The sequence below is a fragment of the Arvicanthis niloticus genome, chromosome 1 (genome assembly GCF_011762505.2).
Source record: "Arvicanthis niloticus isolate mArvNil1 chromosome 1, mArvNil1.pat.X, whole genome shotgun sequence".
Classification (NCBI taxonomy): Eukaryota; Metazoa; Chordata; class Mammalia; order Rodentia; family Muridae; genus Arvicanthis; species Arvicanthis niloticus.
In genome coordinates, this window is record NC_047658.1 from 159,367,921 (window position 1) to 159,387,032 (window position 19,112).

The following is a 19,112-nucleotide window of genomic DNA, read 5'->3' on the forward strand; positions in this document are numbered from 1 at the left end:
CTCTTCTTGCCACATCAGATCTGCAACGCTGTTCTGACCAAGCAGGAAAGCACATCCATTCCTTGGAGCGCCATGACCAAGCAAGGACCTGCTTTATGTTGTTCATGTCCTGTACTTAAGGGCAGAGGCCAGAGGGCCAGAGGGCCAGAGGGCCAGAGGATGGACGTACCCTTCTTGCCCTTTAATGAGCTCACAGATTCTAGTGAATCCTGTTAGTGCTGGACATTGGGTAGAAGGCACTCAGAGCTTGGCTGAGCCAAGTCAGGAGAAAGGAGAGGAGATACACTACCCATCATAGGAGCAGGTGACACCAAGCGAGCTTTTATGTAGAGCAAAAACTAACTATCCTCTGCCCATAGCTGAGTGTATGTGTGATGTGCTATGAGATTCAGGAGCATGTCACAAGAGAAGCGGATCGCCAGTCAGCCCTTCTAGACCAGTAGAGGATGCAGAGACTCACGATTGTCCTTGTTCCTGTCATGCCTGTGTATTCCAATCCCTAACCCTCTGTGCCATGGAGTCCTCTTGACAGTCACAGGCTAGATTAAGACTGCCAAAGAGGAGACGCTGGCTCAGCTCACTGCCAGGTGATTCATTTTTCAAAGGCAAGCATACGCTGAATATGGACAGTGTGCCTAGAAAAGCTGCTTGTTGTGACTCAGGTGACAGAACAGGGGACAGAAGCCCGTGGTTACAGTCTGAGTACAAAGACCACAGGGCAAAGAGCAGGGAGGGGACTGAATGGAGACAGTCTGTCAAGGTACAAGGAAAAGCCAGAGGTGGAGTGAGTGACAGCCTTAGGCAGAAAAGGTCAGGGAAGGAGGAGAGGATGAGGGAGGAAGTAGAGGGTCAAAGAGTCCCGGAAAGGCCAAGTGGTCCTCACAGAGGCAGAGCATCCGTGGCAATGCAAGGTGGAGAGTCTCAGGGCTGCCCTCCCATCGTCTTCTCAGTAATTAACCAGGCTCTGTGTACATAAAGGCATAATTACAGGCAAAACAGCTCCTTTGAAGTAAGAGTATAGAATGTCTAGGGAAGAGGGGTAAATCGAGAACAATCTTATTTTAATATGCAAACGAGGTTGATAGAAAAACACCACCAAACAAATAAATAAGCCCAAGAAACAGGAGGCTGGGAAAACAAGACCTAGGCTGAGCAGGCAGGCCCACTCCCTAGGCCAACCAGAGGGTCCTAGTTGACCTCGTTCGGCTGCTCTGCTTTTCTTCCCCAGTTCACACACCTTCTTATCAGGGTGGCTGCATCCATGTCCCCTACCTGTTCTCTGCAGATATTCTCAGCAAGTTTCCAAAGAGGCCTGTTTACTTCTGGAATCAAAGCCCAAGAGAGAGGAGGGGTTCCAAAGGGCTTGAATGGTTCCTCCTGGGAAGCAAAGCGAATCGGGAATGGAGCTGAGCTTGTAACCCTGCATCCTGGATGCCTGTCCTGTGATATAACCCCTGAAGTACCACTCTTTCTGTAGGGGCCAAACTTTATTAGAGAATCTGTTAATTGGGGGGTACGAGGGGGAGGAGAGAGAGGGAGAGAGCAAGGCGATGCTAATATGATTTAACACTTGATAGGCTCTGAAAAAAAAATAAGGAAGGGGCTTCAGGCTTAGCCTGGCACATTCATTGTTCACATACATGCTTCCAAAATGAATATATGCAACTAAACTTCATGCAAGACGCTGGGGGCACAACTGCAAAAAGATTCCATGAAACAAAAAGGCACTTCTCCTGCCTCCACTGTGTCTCTTGTGGTGCCATTGTCTGACTCTAAGAACTCACATAATAACAAAAAACAATACCCCTTCCATGGGGGGAAACTTGATTTGGCACCGGCAGTGGTGTTTTCCATGGGAGTGATGGTGGGGGCTGTGGTTGACTGTGGGAATAGCTCAGATCAGCACTTTATGGTAGATTTTCTTCAAGCCATTGTTGATCTTGGCTTTGGTCAGATCCGTGGCCCAGCTTGAAGATTCCCAGTGGGTTTTCTAAAGCTCGCAGACCTATGAGAGATGGAACGGAGATAAATAAATAATTACAAAACACCCTTCCCCTACCCCAACACTCACGGGTGGGGTGTGTCTGTCTCAATGGGTGTGTACACACACCCATGTGGTTTACAGTACTGTATATGCAGCCCATTTCACCATTAAAGAATTAAAGAGAAACTCTGGGCTAGTTGTTAGCTGGCTTGTTGTCTCAGAATTACCTTCCATTCAGGGCACAGGAGACCAGAGCTGTTTCAAAAAGTATCAGTTTTTGCAAAATGGCATTGAGAAAATAAAGGCTTCTTGGAAATCGTGCCTACACAAGGCTTTAGTCCTTAGATGTTTGTGACTATTTAAACATGAATGTTCAGAGTCAGAGGGTTCATAGAGGAATAAGAGAAAAGTCGGTAATCGTGCTGGTAATGGAATATGAACACTCAGCTCTCAGCTCTTCAGAAGGGCCTTGCTTTACTCCAGCCAAAGGGTGCAGAGTTCAACCATGCAAAAGATGAAAAAATGAACAAAGAATATGTGGATAGTTGCTATATTCTGATCCAAAGTGTGAATGCACTTATTTCTAAATGCCAGGTATTGCTTGTTCCTGTCATGGAAGCAGGTTAGTACGTGTTTAAGTCTTCCCCCACTAAGTGTGTATATGTGCAGTTCACATGCATTTGGGATATAGACATGCATGCTTGTTTTGTGTGTGTCTGTGTGTGTATGTATGTGCTTGTTGTTGTTGGTTTGTTTGTTTTGGGCTTTTAAAGACAGGGCTTGTTGGTGTAGCCCTAATTGTCCTGGAACTCTCTCTGTAGACCAGGCTGGCCTTAAACTCAGAGATCTGTTGCCTCTGCCTCCCAAGTGCTGGGACTAAAGTTGTGTGCCACCACCACCTGGCAACACATGCATACTTGTGCCATGACACACTTGTAGAGATGAGACAGCTTGTGAGAGAGGTTTCTCTCCTTCCATTACGTGGGTTCCAAGGATTGAAGTTAGGTCATCAGCCTTGCTTGTAAGTGCCTTTACCCGCTGAACCGTTTCACCTGACCATATCTCTTTTTAAAAGATTTATTTCATTTTTTTCATGTGTGAATGAATACTTGAATGTATATACCTGCACCATCTGTGCGCAGGTGCCTACAGAGGCAGTGTTGGACCCCTTGGAACTGGACTTACATGCAGTTGTGAGCTGTCTGATGTGGATGCCAAGATAAACGTGGGCCTTCCATAAGAACAACAAGTGCTCTTGGCTGCTGGGCTCTCTCTCCAGCCCCTGGCCTATATTTTAATTCGTTCATGAACTTTTCTTTAAAAACATATTTGGGTGTTTTGCCTGCATGCATGTCTGTACACCACGTGTGCCTAGTGTCTGCAGAGGTCAGAAGGGGGTGTCTGATCCCCTGGAACTTCAGTTATACATGGTTGTGAGCTGCTATGTGGGCGCTGGGAATTAAGGCTGGGTCCTCTGGAAGAGCAACCAGTGCTTTTAGCCTCCAAGGTATCTCTTTCTGTATTATTTGTTTTTAAATGTGTGCATGTGTCCCTGGGATGGACCCAGGGCTTTGTGCTCTACCAGGGTAAGTTACTCTACCACTGTGTTATATCCACAGCCTACTTTATAACGTTGTTCAAAGCACACAAAGGCCTTATTGCAGTCTCTATATGGGGTGTATATACATACGTTGTAATGTTAAAGAGCACTTTGCAAAGAAAATATTCTTTCCATTTTCAGTCTTTGTGACAAATGTATAGGCAAGTGTCTCTGGGCTGGTGAGGACAGGACACAACTCCAGGGGGCAGCCCTGCCAGTGTAAGTGACTCCCCTAGAGAACAAGCCCAGGTCCCCTTACAAGGTGAAAGTCTGGATGGATTCATCGTGTTTACCTCATTCATTCTGACTTAGATTCAAGTTACATCAGCAAAGGGGACCTTGGTTCTGAGAAAGATCCTGTAGCCCAGTGTGAGAACACTTGCCCAGCAGACCCAAAGCTTTGATCTTCAGGAACAAAACAAAACTTCCTAATATGTCCCAGGATGTTCTAGGTGTAGTTTTGACTTTGTTCACCCAAGCATCTTATCAGAGGTTTCAGGGATGTGGACATTTTGGCCAGGAAGGGTTGGAAGATTTGATTTGTTCGTCAGCGTGTAGCAGGCCGAGAACTCTAAGCCATCTATGCCAGGCTTCAGAACACTTCTCAGCTACCCAGGTGTCTCCCACACTCTGGTCGGGCAGGCCTGGTGACTCCCAGCGGTGCAGTGAAGCTGTGTTTGAGGGAGTAGGGATAAAGGTCTGAGGTGTGGGAGTGGGGAGTCGCAGAGTGTCCGGCTGGAAGGAGGGAAGAAGAGCTTTCTAGGCTGCTGCTTCTGTCTCGGGGCCACTCTGTCACATAAAAGGGGAGGCAGTTGTAGAGACACCCTGCTGTGAGCTTTGCACAGCTGGACTGAGTGTGGAGAGATGTTCACATCTCCTCCCTCTTCGAGGAAAATAACTTTGCATTTGAAGGGTTACAAAGGAATGGGTAATCTGTAACCCGGACAGGGTAACCTTGGAGACTTCCTCTGTCTGTGTGAAGGTACACACAGGTGTGTGTGTGTGTGTGTGTGTGCGCGTGTGTGTGTTTTCACGTGCTTTCGTGTTTGTGTTGGGAGGAGTTTCTAGTTATATGTGATGTTTCGATTCTTTCCGTCAGAACTGGGCTTTTATTGTTTGATTTTGGAATAAGGTCTTAATATTTGGCTCAGGCTAGCCTTAAACTCGAGAGAATTTGGCTTTTTTTTTTTTTTTTTAAATAAAAGGCCTAGCAGCTATCATTTATTGGGGACCTACTATGTGCCAGGCATTGTGCCGTATTCTTTTTCTGTAAATAAAAATTGTTTTTTTTTTTTTTATCCTGGTTCACCTAGAGACATCCGAGTATTTTTTTTTTTTCCCATTCGTATTAAAGCTCAGCTGTCTACGCAGCTAAGATTTGCGGAGAGGCGGGGAAGGGTGCTGGGATAGGCAGGGGGCGGGCCCTGCCTCCCTAGCCGCCACCATTTATTTTGACCGGTCAGATGGCGACAGGCTCGCACTAGGACCCAGGCGCCACAGCGCCTCTGTCTGTCCTGTAGGTTCATTCAATCTCCCATACACACACACTCACACTCACAACCGCACGCAGCGAGGCTCGGGAAGTCAGGCCGGCTCCTTGCCCCGGTGCTTCGGTGACTCCAGCAGGCCGGGTGTCCCAGGGGGCCCGCAGCTCGGCCCGCCGCACAGCCCGGGAGCAGGAGCAGCTCGGCGGACCCCCGTGCCTCCATGGGCAAACGCGGGCGGCCGCGCAAGGAGGCGCGCTGCGAGGGCGCGGGGCTGGTCCCCGTCGCGCCCCTGGCCATGCCCCCGGCCGCGGCCGCGCCCCAGCCCCCGGCGCAGCCCGAGGAGCCGGCGGGGGCCAAGCCCCGGTGCCCCTTTTCGGACATTTTCAACACCAGCGAGAACTCGATGGAGAAGCACATCAACACTTTTCTGCAGAACGTGCAGATTCTGCTCGAGGCAGCCAGCTACCTGGAGCAGATCGAGAAAGAAAACAAAAGTAAGTTTGGGGGCCCCCGGCTGCTCGCCGGCGCCCAGCTCTTTCTTTCTCACCCCCTTTTGCGACCCCTGTCGCTTACTCGGCTCGCCGCCCCCCCTCCCCGCAACACACACACACACACACACACACACACACACACACACGTACCCTCGGCAGTAAAGCCGATGACACCGGAGAAAGGACACGCACGCACGCACAAAGCTGCTAAAGATGTAACAAAGACAGCGAAGGGGAGAGGGAGCCTGTCGGTGCCTTGGTCTGTCGGTCTCCAGCAGGCCCGGAGGACGGCCTGGCCGAGGAGTGGGGGAGTGTTGTTGTTTGCTGACAACTGGGCTGAGAGACTACGAGCTCGTCTCTCCGAGGTCGCCTCCCCCCTCCCCCTTTTTTTTTCCTCCTTTTTCTTTCCGGAGCCTTCTCAGGCAGACAAGTGTTTTGGTTTGTTTTTTGTTTCTGTTTTTTTTTTGTTTTGTTTTGTTTTTTGTTTTTGTCGCTCGTTCCAGGGTTGGGTGGGGATTAGAAGCTGAAAGTTGGAAACCGTAAGCAGAGCTCAGGGCTTCCAGAAAGAAAACAGAGACACACATTACAACAATAACAACCACCACCACCGAACAGCTCTCCACGCCGTAGACTCCGGCTCTTCTTCCTGCCTTCTTCGTTTTTCCTCCCTTCCCACAGCAGGACTGGGCTCAGGCCATCGTGTCCACACACACAGTTCCCCTGTGCCTTCTTGGCTCTGGGATGCCACGGCCTCTGGTCGCCTCAAAGAAACAGGCCAGAGGAACCAGGCAGCGCCAGCAGCATTCCCTGGACCTGCGGTCCTGCGCGCGCTGGGGTGGGTGGGGGGGACTTGGCGAGGGGGATGTGGCTAAAAGCAAACTTTAGGATTCCGCAGAAACAATAGTTGGGGAAGAAGGTGTGGGCTGTTGTGTGCGTTTTCTTTATTTTCTGAGACGCACAGAGCGAGCAAGGCAAACGCCTTACTGGGTTCCGTCCCCCCCTCCCGCCGCAACCCCCCCCCCCCAGGTGGAGACCAGTGCTAGGAACCCCACCCGGGCCTGGGCTTCCTCTCTGTATTTGTTTCATTTTTGTCCCTGCCCGATAGAGCCCCCAGCTCTCGCCAGGCATTCGACTCAGCACCCTAACGGGGGCAAGCGTGTGCTGCGTCTCCGGCACCGTCAGAATAATAGCTGTGAGAAGGAAGACCCGGCCGAGGGGGAGAAAGACTCACAGAGAAGAGAAAAACGAGATGTGTAATCTGTCAGAACAAGTAGAAGATCAATGAGAGAGAGAGAGAGAGACCTGATTGCAACGTGTCAGATCTTGCAAGACCCCCCCCCCCACGCACACACATACACACACATACACAACAGCCCTCAAAACACAAAAACACCTTCACCAAATACACCCGGGCCTTTAGGGTTAAAGTAACCGAACGTCGCCAGCGCAATTGTGGGGACAGGGTAAGACCAAAACAAGGATTTCTGTCGGGAGGTCTGTGGTGCGATCTTTTCTTTCTCGTGTCGCCTCTTTGCTCCGAGTGCCTGCCTGGCTTGCCAGAGGCACCTCGCAGTCAGGCTGTGTAGCCGAGTCGCTGAGCGATTATTCACCCGGGTGTGTGTAGGGGGGGGGGGGGTGCATTCGTCTGGAGAATAGTTTCTGAAAAGCCCAGGCTAGTAGGGAGCTGGGTGAAGAGGTGGTTTTGTTTGGTGTGTTTGCTTTTGTTGCAGGGGGAGGGGCGCGATTTCTTTAGTCGTCCCCCTCCCGGATCCCCTGTCTTCTGGAGTCTGTCCCGTGGCGCCGACTCCGACCCGGGGGGGGGGGTTGCACCCAAAGAGGGCACCTTGGCAATGTTCAGCGAACCTCATCTCCCCCACCCCCGCAACGAGGAATATTAAGGAGGTAGCCAAGAGATCTCCCAGCCTCTCATGTCCCCCCCCTCCACACACACACACTTCGTACCCGCAGACAATCGGAGTCCTACCCACTCCACCCCCCCCCCCCGCGCCCTGGCCGCCTCCACCTCCTTGTTTACCCCGTGTCGGGGCTCCGGCGTGGCCACTAGTCACGTAAGCAGAGAGCCGGGCGCGCCCGGCTGGGCTGCCCCGCGCGGGGCGGGCCCGTGGTGGCCGAGCCAAGGCTCCAGAGGCCGGTGCAGTTGAGGGGCTTCCTCTCGGACCCTCTCCCTGGGTGTCCGCTCTGCAAGCCGGCCGGCCATGGAGAGGGGCTGGAGAGCCTCTGCACCCCAGTCAAAGTCAACTTCATGAGCGTAATCAGCCCCTCGGCCCGCAGCCCCCCTCCTCCGACCGGCTCCCCGCGGGAGTATTTTTAGCACTCTCGCGTCTTTTCGCCGCTGCTGTTTGGCTCGAAATGACGTGATGCCAACAGCCCCCAGATTTCCCCGAGAGCGTGGGGCGCTGCGCCGTGCCTGGCTCGGCTCAAGCGACTCGGCTCCAGGCTCTGGCTCCCTCCGCGACAGCTCACGCAGACAAGGGTGACCCTCACGCAAACTCGAGGAGACCACCCGTCGGACCCCCAGATTATATCCACCCTTGCTAATAGAAGCGGTTCGCTCTGGCCACTTTATTCGCCCCATGCTCTTCCTCCCCCGCGCGGACTGGGTCCCCCCCCCCCCCAGTACGACAAACGCCGGGCCCTACATCTGTCTCGCTTTATTAGGGGCGCTTCTCCGCGCAGCCGGCGCTCGCCGTTGTTTTCTGCTCGCTGCACACAATGCCCGCGCGTCACGGCGGTCCGCGTGTGCACAGCAATAACGCGAGTCGGGGGGCGGGTCGTGCGTGCGCCGGGCTCGGGCACTGCGGGTCGCTCCGCGCGCGCGGGGCTTGTTTTGCTCCAGAGCTCTGCTTTCAGAAACGCTTACATCATTCAGTTGTTGGGGGGGGGGGTGTAGATCTGGGCGTTCCGATAGGATTCCAGCATTTCACTGCCCCTGGCTTTTTGGAGGAAGTAAAAACCCTCCCCACCTATGCTTTGTAGTTATGATGGGGGTGGGTGTCCAGGGTTTTTTGTTGTTGTTATTGTTGTTGTTGTTTTTGTTGTGCGAGTCTTTTTTTATTTTTATTTTTTAGGTCACTACTGCAAAGGGTATGGCTGGCTGATTCAGGTGCACAACCTCCCCGCCTTCGTTTCAGCGAGTTCCCCAGTAATCACTTGATCTCAGTTTCTCCGCCTCCTCCTCCCCCTCCCAGCGCTAGACACATGGTTTCCACATGGAGACAAACTTCTTTCCTCCGACTGGACTTGACCTAGCTGTTTCGTCCAGCCAATCGGCAGCATCCGCCTCTCGTGACGTCACGCGTTGCTGAGGCCGGAGGCTGGGGGGGCGGAGCCAGGACGTAAGCCAGGAAATCACTAGGCGCTGTAGTGCAGCCAGCTGGTCCAGTCTTTTCTTAAAGGAGCTCTCTTCTCTAAGACAAGTGCCTGCCCTCTCGACTCCATTTCGGGTTCGCTGAGCCGTTCTTGAGATGCGCCGGCTTGAGATGCGCTCTTGAGACGCGTTCACATGTTTGGTTTTCAGTGTTTGCAAAGTACTCAACTTGGCCGGAGCTTGGCTTATTTTCCACTGTAGCCAGAACTACTTCTTATTGCCTCTTTGAGGTTTCCGTACTGGGAGTGTTCACCAAGTTTTGGCCGCAGTGATGAATTATTTCCATTAGGTGGGGTGATTTTTCTTGAGGGGGGGAGTTCAAATAGTTACTCAGTGTTGACCCTGTGGTACATGCGCGGGAAGGAATTCCCTAGGTAATATAGGTACAGTCTCCCGAAATGTCACCTGGTATGAATCTATGAATCTCAAAAGCTTCCAGAAATATTTATCAGGTAGGCGGTGGCCCTGTTATCACAGACTCAGAAATAGCCTGTGGCACCATCACCTACATGCTTGCTTCCGCAGTTTAGAGTGCACACTGCTCTTGCTGGAGACCTGAGTTGTGTTCTCAATACCCACGTTGGGCATCTCACAGCCAGCTGTAACTCGAGCTCCAAGCAGACTCAAAGCCTCTGGCCTCCGTGGGCCTTTCCACAGATGAATGCATAACATGTACATATAAACCTAAAAACAAGTAAGCCCACCCCCCCCCACCCCCCACGTGGGAACAGTTAAGGTGGTAGCCTGGCCTGGAGGGAAAGACAGCTTCCAGGCTTGGAGCAGGTCTTTGTGGGGGGCGGCATCAGACAGGGAAAGTGAGTAGGTGGGAGTAGAAGCCACAGTTTACTTTCTGGAGAAGACTGCCTGGGTTTGAGGTAGGGTGTGTTGCTAGGGGAATGGGTAGGCCCCGAAGCAGCTTCTTCCTGTTGGTGTAGGAAGCCAGTGCTGGAAGTTGCTGCAGCGTGGTGTCATTTGGCCCCACCCTGCCTTCCTGACTTAATCTCTGACTGGCCATGAAACCTCAACTCCAGTCCAGCAGGTCCACCAGCTATCCGGCTTCACAGTCATGGCCCGCGCCTGACTCAGTGGCCGATGCTCTCTTTCTCCTGCTCCGCGGGGGTTTCTGTGTCCTTCCTACCCCTCCTTTCATGAAGTAGGCTGGTCCCTACCTCCTCCTTGAAGCCTATGGGCTGTTTCAGCTCGCTGGGCGTTAATTTTTGAGTCAGATTAGTTGAGAGAGTGTGCTGCTTGGCAGTCAGAAGGATCAGAGGTCCAAATTCCTACTGTTGTTTGAACACAAGTTACTCAGCTTCTCTGAGGGTGCATTATGTGGACATGATGATAGCACCTCCCCTTACATCATCACAGAGCGACTGACATTACATCATCACAGAGCGACTGACTCGCCAGTTTTAAACATTTCAAACACCTGGAAAACAGTGCATGCTCAATGAATGGTTACTTATGGCGCTGGAGAGATGGCTCAGCAGTTAAGGATTGTGTTGTTCTTGCAGAGGACCTGAGCTCTGTCTCTGGCTCACACAGCAGGCAGGTCACAACTGCCTTGCCTCTAGCCCCTGGGGATACAACACCTTCTTTTGACCTCTTTGGGCACCTCTATGCATTTGGTACATGCACACACTTATACACACCACACACACACACACACACACACACACACACACACGAGACACAGACACTCACATGTATACATAACTGTTTAAAAGGAAATTCCCCTGAGCTCTCACAGTCTTCTACTTGTTTCCCATCTGTTAGCTTTGTCTTTGCAAGGAGAATAACATCTCCGGTGTGTGTGTGTGTGAGTGTGTGTGAGTGTGGTATACACAGACATTCAGTTGTGTGTTGGCTGTGTATGTGCACTTCTCTCATGTGTGCCCTGTGGAGGCCAGAGGTATTTTTTGAGACAGTCTCTTTAATGAACTTGGAGCTCAATGAGTAGCCAATCATCGAGAATGATTGGCCTTGGATTTGCCTGTGTCTGCCCTGCCCCCAGCACTGGGGTCACTGATGGGCAACACCACACCTGCCTTGTACATGGGGTCCTGGGGTTCCAAACTGAGGACTTCATGTTTGAGTGGCAGATGCTTTTCTCACTGAGCCTTCATCCCAGCCCAATTATTAGGACCTCCCAGGATCAGATCACGTGACTACAGTGTTTTCAAAGGTAACATCTGTACAGTAGGTACTTGCTAGAGATTTCTTAACGGGTTGCCTTTGCCATTTCTTGTCTATGGCATGTGATCAGGTTTGAAGATCAGAGACATGACCAAAGCTGGAAATACTGGGTTCTGAGTGTTTGGGGGCAGCAAGTCCAGGACCTAGAAAGTAGACAAAGAGTCAGGCCGCCTGGCCAGCTCAGCTGAATCTACATTCTGTCAACAGCTGTGATCAGAAGAATGAATGAATAAGTCCTTTAAAAGTAGGCACCGGCCGGGCAGTGGTGGCGCACGCCTTTAATCCCAGCACTTGGGAGGCAGAGGCAGGCGGATTTCTGAGTTCGAGGCCAACCTGGTCTACCAAGTGAGTTCCAGGACAGCCAAGGCCATACAGAGAAACCCTGTCTCGAAAAAACAAACAACAAAAAAGTAGGCACCGAGTGACTTGTGCTGAACTGGAGGGCATAAACTAACAGGTTTACACAGGAGGCATCTTTGGATGAACCCATGGATTCATAATAAGCACCGAGTGCCTGCTCTGTGATCGCCCCTTTTCCCTGCAAGCTCTGTGGGGGTGAGTCACAGTGGGGTGGAAAGGTAGGGGGTTCATTTTTAGAAGAGACGTGTAAAAGATCATTGCTAAATCAGGCCCCCGTTTTGTCCATGTTTTAAACTGTGTCTTTTGGATTTGGTGGTAGATTCCAGAAGCAGAAGAGAATGCCATATGGCTTTCAGAACTCCAGAGCTTTCAGGTACTGGGTGCCCTTCACAGGGTACCCAGGAGCTGAAGGTGGGACTTTAGGGAATTAAGTAAGTTGAATTGAGCTGTTGTTGCTATGGAGGATCAGGGAAGGAGGCTCCATCAACTACAAAGTCACAAAGTCGAAGCAGCAGGTGCTCACACGTGATCTGTCTCTAACTCCACTCTCCCACCGCTCACCCAGAAACGGGTCTTCATTTGGAGATTGGCTGAGCAAACGTCTAGAGGTGAAACCAGGAAACAGAGGGTGTCAGCATGCCGCAGCTGTGGCTTCCAACCATATTGCACAATGTCAGTCCTGACTACCATTTGTTGAATCCTGACAAGGGTTAGCATGAAGACCAGGCAGGAGTTATCTTTTCCAGTCCGCAGCCACCCTATATATTACTTTGCAGTAGGGGGTTGAGGAATTGAGGCGCAGGGATACCGGGTAACTTCCCCAGAGATCATGTGGCTAGTAGGAGGTAGAGCAGTTTGCCACCTGGGCCCCCAGCTCCAGAGCCCGATATACTTTCACCATATACACGTGTACTCATTTTACAGCCAAGGAATGAAGTCCAGGCAGGTTTGAAATGACTTGCTTAAGGTCACCCGGCAACGTGAAACAGGGCTGGTATTTGGAACACCCTGTTGATTTTCCAAAGTCTTCCTGTACACACCTTGTGTAGAAAAGTGGGACTTAGAGTAGCCAAAGAGAGGGTTGGTTCTCCTCACCCCACCCCCATCCTGTTCTTAGTTATTCAACTATCCTGGCCTCAACTCAAGTTCAGGGCTCCTAGGAAACACCACCCACCCCCTCCTGTTGCCTTTCTCAAGTCTGTCCTGTGGGCATATTAGAAGACTTAGGGCTGTCGCTATGGTACTGAGGCCATAGCTAAGTCAGCCCAAGAGCAATGAGCAGCGGGTTCATCAAATGCTGAGTCTTTTGCCAAAAGAAGAAGAAGAGGAGGAGGAGGAGGAGAAAGAAAAGGAGGCGGAAGAGGAGGAGGAGGAGCCAGGTCCTGAAGAAGGGAATTGGCCACTAAGATTACAATTTGCACCCGTCATTGTGACTTGTACAGGTTTAGATCCCCCTGACTCCCCACCCCACCCCCTACTCCTACCACCACTTTCTATAAATACAGTTGGATAAATATTGATTTAAACTGGGTTTCTGGAGGAGAAGCACATGCTTGCCCTGGCTTGGTCTTCACTTAGATACCACCAGTGTGTCAGGCCTGCCACACCTAACCCCACACGGCCCTGGCTTCCAAGTGACCCGTTTTGGGGAGGTGAGTTGTGGTTTTGTGGCTTTTCGGTTTCTTTTTCTTCAAGGAAGAGAAAGGGGAAAAAAGAAACAAAAAGAGACAACTGGGTAAGAAACGAGACATTCTGCAGAACGAAGTGAGCAGTTTTCAGCGTGCAGGAACCCCGCTCTTTTTTGCCCTCCATTTTCAGTTTGGGGTTTAAAGGAGGTAGGTGGTAAAACAGCATCTTGACCACAGGGCACCCCAGCAGCCACAGAACATCCTTACTACAGAGCAATGAGGCAGAGGCCCAGAGATGGACAGTGGCTTGCCCACCGTGCTACAGCGGAGGCAGAACAAGGCCTTTCTGTGCTGTGTTTTCATCGACGTGATAGGAGACCAGGTCATAGAGCCCCAAACAGCTTTTTGTTTTACAGGTCAGGTGCTCATAAACTCAGCAGTTCTCAAGCCTGGTTTACTGAGCCCAGGGTGTGTCTGGTTATTGCAAAGGTCATTGCAACATTCTCCATAGTCTTTCAAAATGAAGCTAATTTGACTTTGCTGTACTAAGAAAAATATTTTCTCTCACAGATGAGGGGTGGCGGGGAAGGAGACAGGAGCCGGTGACACTGGTGGCCATTCTAAGCCTAAACAAGGACCATTGGGTGGGGTTCTAAAGAGTCTGGGGAAGGGAGAGAGGAGAGGAGAGGGAGGGAGACAGAGAGACAGAAAGGAAGGGAGAGCCTAGGATTGGGGGAGGGGGGTATGGGAAGACCTACTCTCTGGGTCTTTTCTAAGCTTATAGCAGCAACTGCCTCTGACCCCGTTGTGTCTGAGCGGCCTGGCCAGGGGTCTTAAAGCCTTCAAAGTCTGGCTTCATTTCTCTGGTTCAGACCAATGGACACCTGCCACAGAGATCCTGGACTGGAGGCTCAGTCTTTGCTTCCTCATCTGGGCAGGATGCTGGGCTAGGCCCCTCACTTGTGAAACATTTTGAAAGTCCAGGTGACTCTTGCTTCAAGCAATAAGTCTCCAGAAAAGACATAAAGAGGATCCCTTTTAAAATATTTTAGACCAGAGGAATCCCTCTTGAAGGCTTTTGCGGCAACTGCTTTAGTAGGACGGAGTTACATTGTGGACCAGGGATTTCTCCCTAAATCAGTTCTGTGCTTTTAGTCCATTTATTTGTTAAACTGTTATTTACAGAGTTTATATTTACCATAAGGTTAGCATGGTGCTAGGTCCTAGCAGTTGTTGTTGTTACCTTCACAGAGTGTGTACTCAATTTCAATGTCAGGATTCAAAAATTCTAGTTACTCTTTAAGAAAAGGGTCTATGTAGCTCAGGCTAGCCATGAAAGATGAAAGATGGCTGAAGGTGACATTGGACTTGTGATTCACCTCATGCTGGGATTGTAGGCATGTACCCCATATTCAATGATGGGGTGCTGGAGAGTCAAACACAGGTGTCATGCATGTGAGGCAAGTGCCCAACTAAGCCACACCTCTACTCAGGAATTTAGTTGTCTCAACGGGAATCCCAACCAACAGTGGGGTGCAGGATCTGACTGGGGATTTGTGTCTTTGGCTCTATGGACGTTATAGACAGAATAAAAACTCATCCTGAGGTTCCAAAAGGTGTTCCAGACAGACACAGTGCTGTACGACTTTAATTCCAGCACTCAGGAGGCAGAGCCAGGTTGATCCCTGAATTCTGGGCTAACCTGGTCTACAGAGTAAGTTCCAGGACAGCCAGGCCTACACAGAAAAACCCTTGTGTGTGTGTGTGTGTGTGTGTGTGTGTGTGTGTGTGTGTTTCTTCTTATGTGCCCTTCCCTTCCCTAGCCCCCCAACCAAATGTTTAAAATGCTTTGTGTTTTTGTGTTTGCCCTCCTAACTTCAACAGATCTGGTGGGCCTTCTGCCCTTGAGGGTCCTTTTTGCCAGTCACACTATCCATCCACTGCCCAGACAGCTCACCCATGGCCACCCAGCTCCAGTGTCTCCTAAGGAACTGAAGCACAGAGAATTACAAAGATAACAACGCTGTCTTGAGGGAGGACTGGATTAGGAGAATTCAAGCCTGAATCAGAAAGGAGAGATTCGGCCTACCTAGTAGCTGAAATATTTTACTTTGTATATTTATTGTTGCTACAAGGACACAAGAATGAAGATGGTTTGGAGTTCTAATAGGCAATCCATTGTATTACAGTAGAGGGCAGGCCCAGGCCTGTAACTTTTAACCACGGGTGGCACAGGGAGCTGGTGTCGTCCTTGTTTTTATCTCTGAGGGGCCAGAGCTACAGAGTGGCCCCTAGTTACCTCCTCTGGCAGCCCAGCGATCCCTGCCATGTCTCTTAGTCTCTACTCTGGGTACCTCGCACACAACTTTCCTTCATCCGTTTTGTTTGTTTGTTTGTTTGTTTGTTTTTGTTTTTGTTTTTTTTTTAACCAGTCATGGAATTTAGAATGCAACAAGAAATATCTAAAATGGCCAGGAGCCGAACTCTGCGCGGTGCCCTTCGTGTGAAGCCGTCTGCTCTCCAGTCTAGGTGCATGTTTTGGTTCAAGTATTAGCCAAATAGAAACCAATACACAGTTCTAGTCTGTCTCCTGGGAGTCTGATACCCAGTCTTCCTCCCAAGAGACAAGTGCAGGCTCCCTCCTGTTCTCCAGAGGAATGATACTAATGCCCCTCTCCCACCCCCCATCCCCCCTTTTACTGAGCATTTACTGTGTGCTGCACAATGCTGAGCGCCCTGCATTAAGTCTTCACAAACATCCCATAGGCAGGTGCTGTAATTACCTTCATTTTTATAGCTGCCCAGAGCTTCAGCTTAGCAAGGCTGGCTCACTTTCCCAAGGCCACATGCTAACAGCAATACGGCTGGAACTTAAACCCACTGTTCTTCCTTAGGGGGTTGGGAGAGAAGCCTCAGAGAGCTCCAAGTTAACAAGAGGCAAGAAATGGAGTCTGGAGTGTTTGAGTTACAGGCAGAAGGATCCAGGAAGATATCTCCCTAGAGGGAGTTCCTTTTCTCCCCATTCATCCTAGGGTGGAGAGAAGCAGCCAGAAGCTTCCAGGGTTTTCCCAGCATTGACACAAAAGCCATTCCCTGGAGGCTGATGGTCTGGGGTAGTTTTGCTTGCTTGCTTGGGCCACCTTGCTAGCACCCTCTGAGAAACTCACCAGACCAGTAGGGCACCTGTGGCACCACAGGCTGGCTGTCGGGCCGTGCATCCACACCCTGTCAGGCTCCAAGACTTTCTGGGACGCCCCAGCTTGTAGGGCAACTGGGCTGGCCGGTGCTTGGCGCCAAGGGCTTCCGCTGAGAAGGCAAAGGACAAAGACCTTGTGGATTTCTGAGACGGGCTTGAGGTCCCTCCCAGTTGTTGCATGATGGTGTGACCCAGATGGTTCCTGTCAGACAGCACAGGGCTAACCTCCTCCTGTCCTGAGGAGAGCTCTAGAAACAGGAGTGATGTGGAATGTAACTGGGTTCGTGTCACTCCCTTGTTTAAAGTCTAGTTTCCTGCCTCATTTAGGACAAAACCCAAACTCCCTGCCATAGCTTTCATCCTTGTTTTTCAGAGGATAATGACGCTCTGGGATGGGTACCCTTGCCTTGCCCTGTGCCTTAGCTGCCCATGCGCCATCCCACATCTGCTAAGTCACAATCTGCATTTACCATGTTCCTTTATCACCTAAGCATTAGTACACCCACCGTGATTTACTGCTTTTTACTTGTTTATCGTTGGTCTGTGTGTCAGAAGATGAGCACCCTATGGACAGGGAGCAAGCCTTTCTTGTCAGCGCATGATGCTTGGCAAGAGGTCTAGGGCATATTTGCTGAACGATGAATTTTCTGAGCTAGCTTTTGACAGGAACACTATTGTACCCGTTGTGGTGGTTCACAGCTAGAATCCCAGCACTGGGGAGGCTGAGGCAGGAGCATTTTCGATTTAAGGATAGGGTCAGATACATAGCAACTTTTGGGATAGCCTTGGCTACATAATGAGACCTTGCCTTGAGAAAAAGCCCCCAAATAAATCAAAAGCTAAGAGCTCTTGGTCAGATGGTGGTGAATAGTCTAGGATATTGCAGGATTTAGAGCATCTTTGATTCCTGCCCACCAAAGGATGGGAATCCCATTCTAACACATTCCAAAGCTGCCTAGAAGAATAGATAAGACTATTGACCTAACCAATTTTTCCTGGCCAAATATGCTGTATGATTGGGGGGGGCGGGGAGGCAAGGGGCGGGGTTCGGATAGGGTGGTGTCCAAAGATCTGGCTTTAAATCTAGTTGCTGCTCCTATGACCCTGAGCAAACTTCTTACTCTTTCTGGGCCTCATCTGTCAAACAAAAATCTCAGAGACTGTGGGTTAAAGAACTGACCATAGAAACAGTACAGTGCTTGCATGCATCTGAATGAAAATGGCCCCTAGGCTTCTAGGGAGTGGCACAACCTCCGAGGGTTAGGAGGTGTGGCCTTGTTGGAGTAGGTGTGGTCTTATTGGAAGGATTGTGTCACTGGGGTGTAGCCCTTGAAGCTTCAAATGTTCAAGCCAGGCCTGGGGTCACTCTGTCTTTCTGCTGCCTGCAGACTCTGATGTAGAACTCTAGGCTGTCTCTCCAGCCCCACGTTGGCCTGTATGCCGCCACGATTCCTGACAGGATGATAAGGACCAAACCTTTGAACTGTAAGACAGCCCCAATCAAATGTTTTTCTTTACAATGAGAGTTGCCATAATCATGGTGTCTCTTCCCAGCAATAGAACACTGACTAAGACACGGTTAAGACATAGTAGCAAGTTAGTAGGTAAATGGATTCATTTTGTTCTAGGCTCCCTGGTGACTCCTAACTTCTAGAATCAAGGTTGGAACTGAAAGTGAGGATGAGGTGACATCATCTATATCTTCAGTCGAGCAAGAGCCCATATTTTTATTGTTAACTGCTGCACCTGAAGCAGAAGGGACGAGGCATGTGACTTAGTGCCCAGGGCCTGCTGGGGCCTACTTTGAACCTTCCCCAGTCTGTGCCACCAGGAAAGTGGTGATATCAACAGAGGGCAGGGTGCAGGGCCACTCCAGGCCAGTTCCTCAAAGGAGACAGGCAAATGAGGAGACCTGGAGCCATGGCAAGACTGTAAGGCCCAGTCCTGTCAGTGGTGTTGGCCTCTGACAGTTTTTTTTTTTTGTTGTTGTTGTTGTTGTTTTCCTTCAGTTTAATTTGTTTTTGTTTAAGACAGGGTCTTACTACATAGCCCATCTGGCCTGGAACTGCCATGTAGACCAGGCTGGCTTCAATTTCACAGAGATCTGCCTGCCTCTGCCTTTTGGAATTAATTCTGGAATTAAAGATGTGTCCCAAGACACTCAGCTCCTTCTCTTTTGTTAAAAGAATTGTATTTATTATTTTTAATGGCTTTAAAATCAAGTCGCTTCCAATTGGGGTGGGGGATACTCAGTAGGGAACTGCTTGCTGGCGACAGCACTCGCAGGAAAGTCTGCGAGGCTGTAACTTGGGCACTGCATGAGTGACTGCAGGTAGAGACAGGAGGATTACTGTCTTTGTTGGCCATTCAGCTTGGCTGAAAACCAGCAAGCTCCAGGTTCAGTAGTAGACCTTGTCTCAGGAAGATGAAGCAGAAAGTGATAAGGCAAGATACCCAAGGTCCTCCTCTGACGTGCACACACACACACACACACACACACACACACACACACACACACAAATAAGAAGTTTTTTTTTTTTAAATAGTTCTTTGCACTAGCAAAACCTGATAAATGCAACAACCAAATAGCTAAATAAAAGCAAAAAGAAAGAAAATTAGCCAGGATTGTGGTGCATGCCTTCTGTCCCACAGGGCATTCAAGGTCATCCTTGGCTGCATAGTGAGTTTGAAGCCAGCCTGGGCTACATTAGACTCTGTCTTAAAACAAAACAAAAAAAATTATTTATTTATTTATTTATTTATTTATTTTTGTGGTGTCAGG

At 50.2% G+C, this 19,112-nt stretch overlaps 1 protein-coding gene and 1 long non-coding RNA gene across 2 annotated transcripts in view; one reads left to right on the forward strand and one right to left on the reverse strand.

Moving 5' to 3' along the window:
* Nucleotides 1–1,170: 1,170 nt before the first annotated feature.
* The window catches only part of LOC143438602 (uncharacterized), a 19,546-nt gene continuing 1,604 nt past the window's right edge, over nucleotides 1,171–19,112 (reverse strand). Inside the window, exons 2-3 of the long non-coding RNA XR_013107333.1 lie at nucleotides 16,302–16,440; nucleotides 1,171–2,005 (exon numbers count right to left, since the gene is read on the reverse strand). This is a non-coding gene — a long non-coding RNA (uncharacterized LOC143438602). The remainder of the gene's footprint in view (nucleotides 2,006–16,301; nucleotides 16,441–19,112) is intronic.
* The window catches only part of Mxi1 (MAX interactor 1, dimerization protein), a 58,589-nt gene continuing 44,606 nt past the window's right edge, over nucleotides 5,130–19,112 (forward strand). Inside the window, exon 1 of the mRNA XM_034504168.2 lies at nucleotides 5,130–5,565. Coding sequence (XP_034360059.1) covers nucleotides 5,292–5,565 — 274 coding nt within the window. The 5' untranslated portion in view covers nucleotides 5,130–5,291. The remainder of the gene's footprint in view (nucleotides 5,566–19,112) is intronic.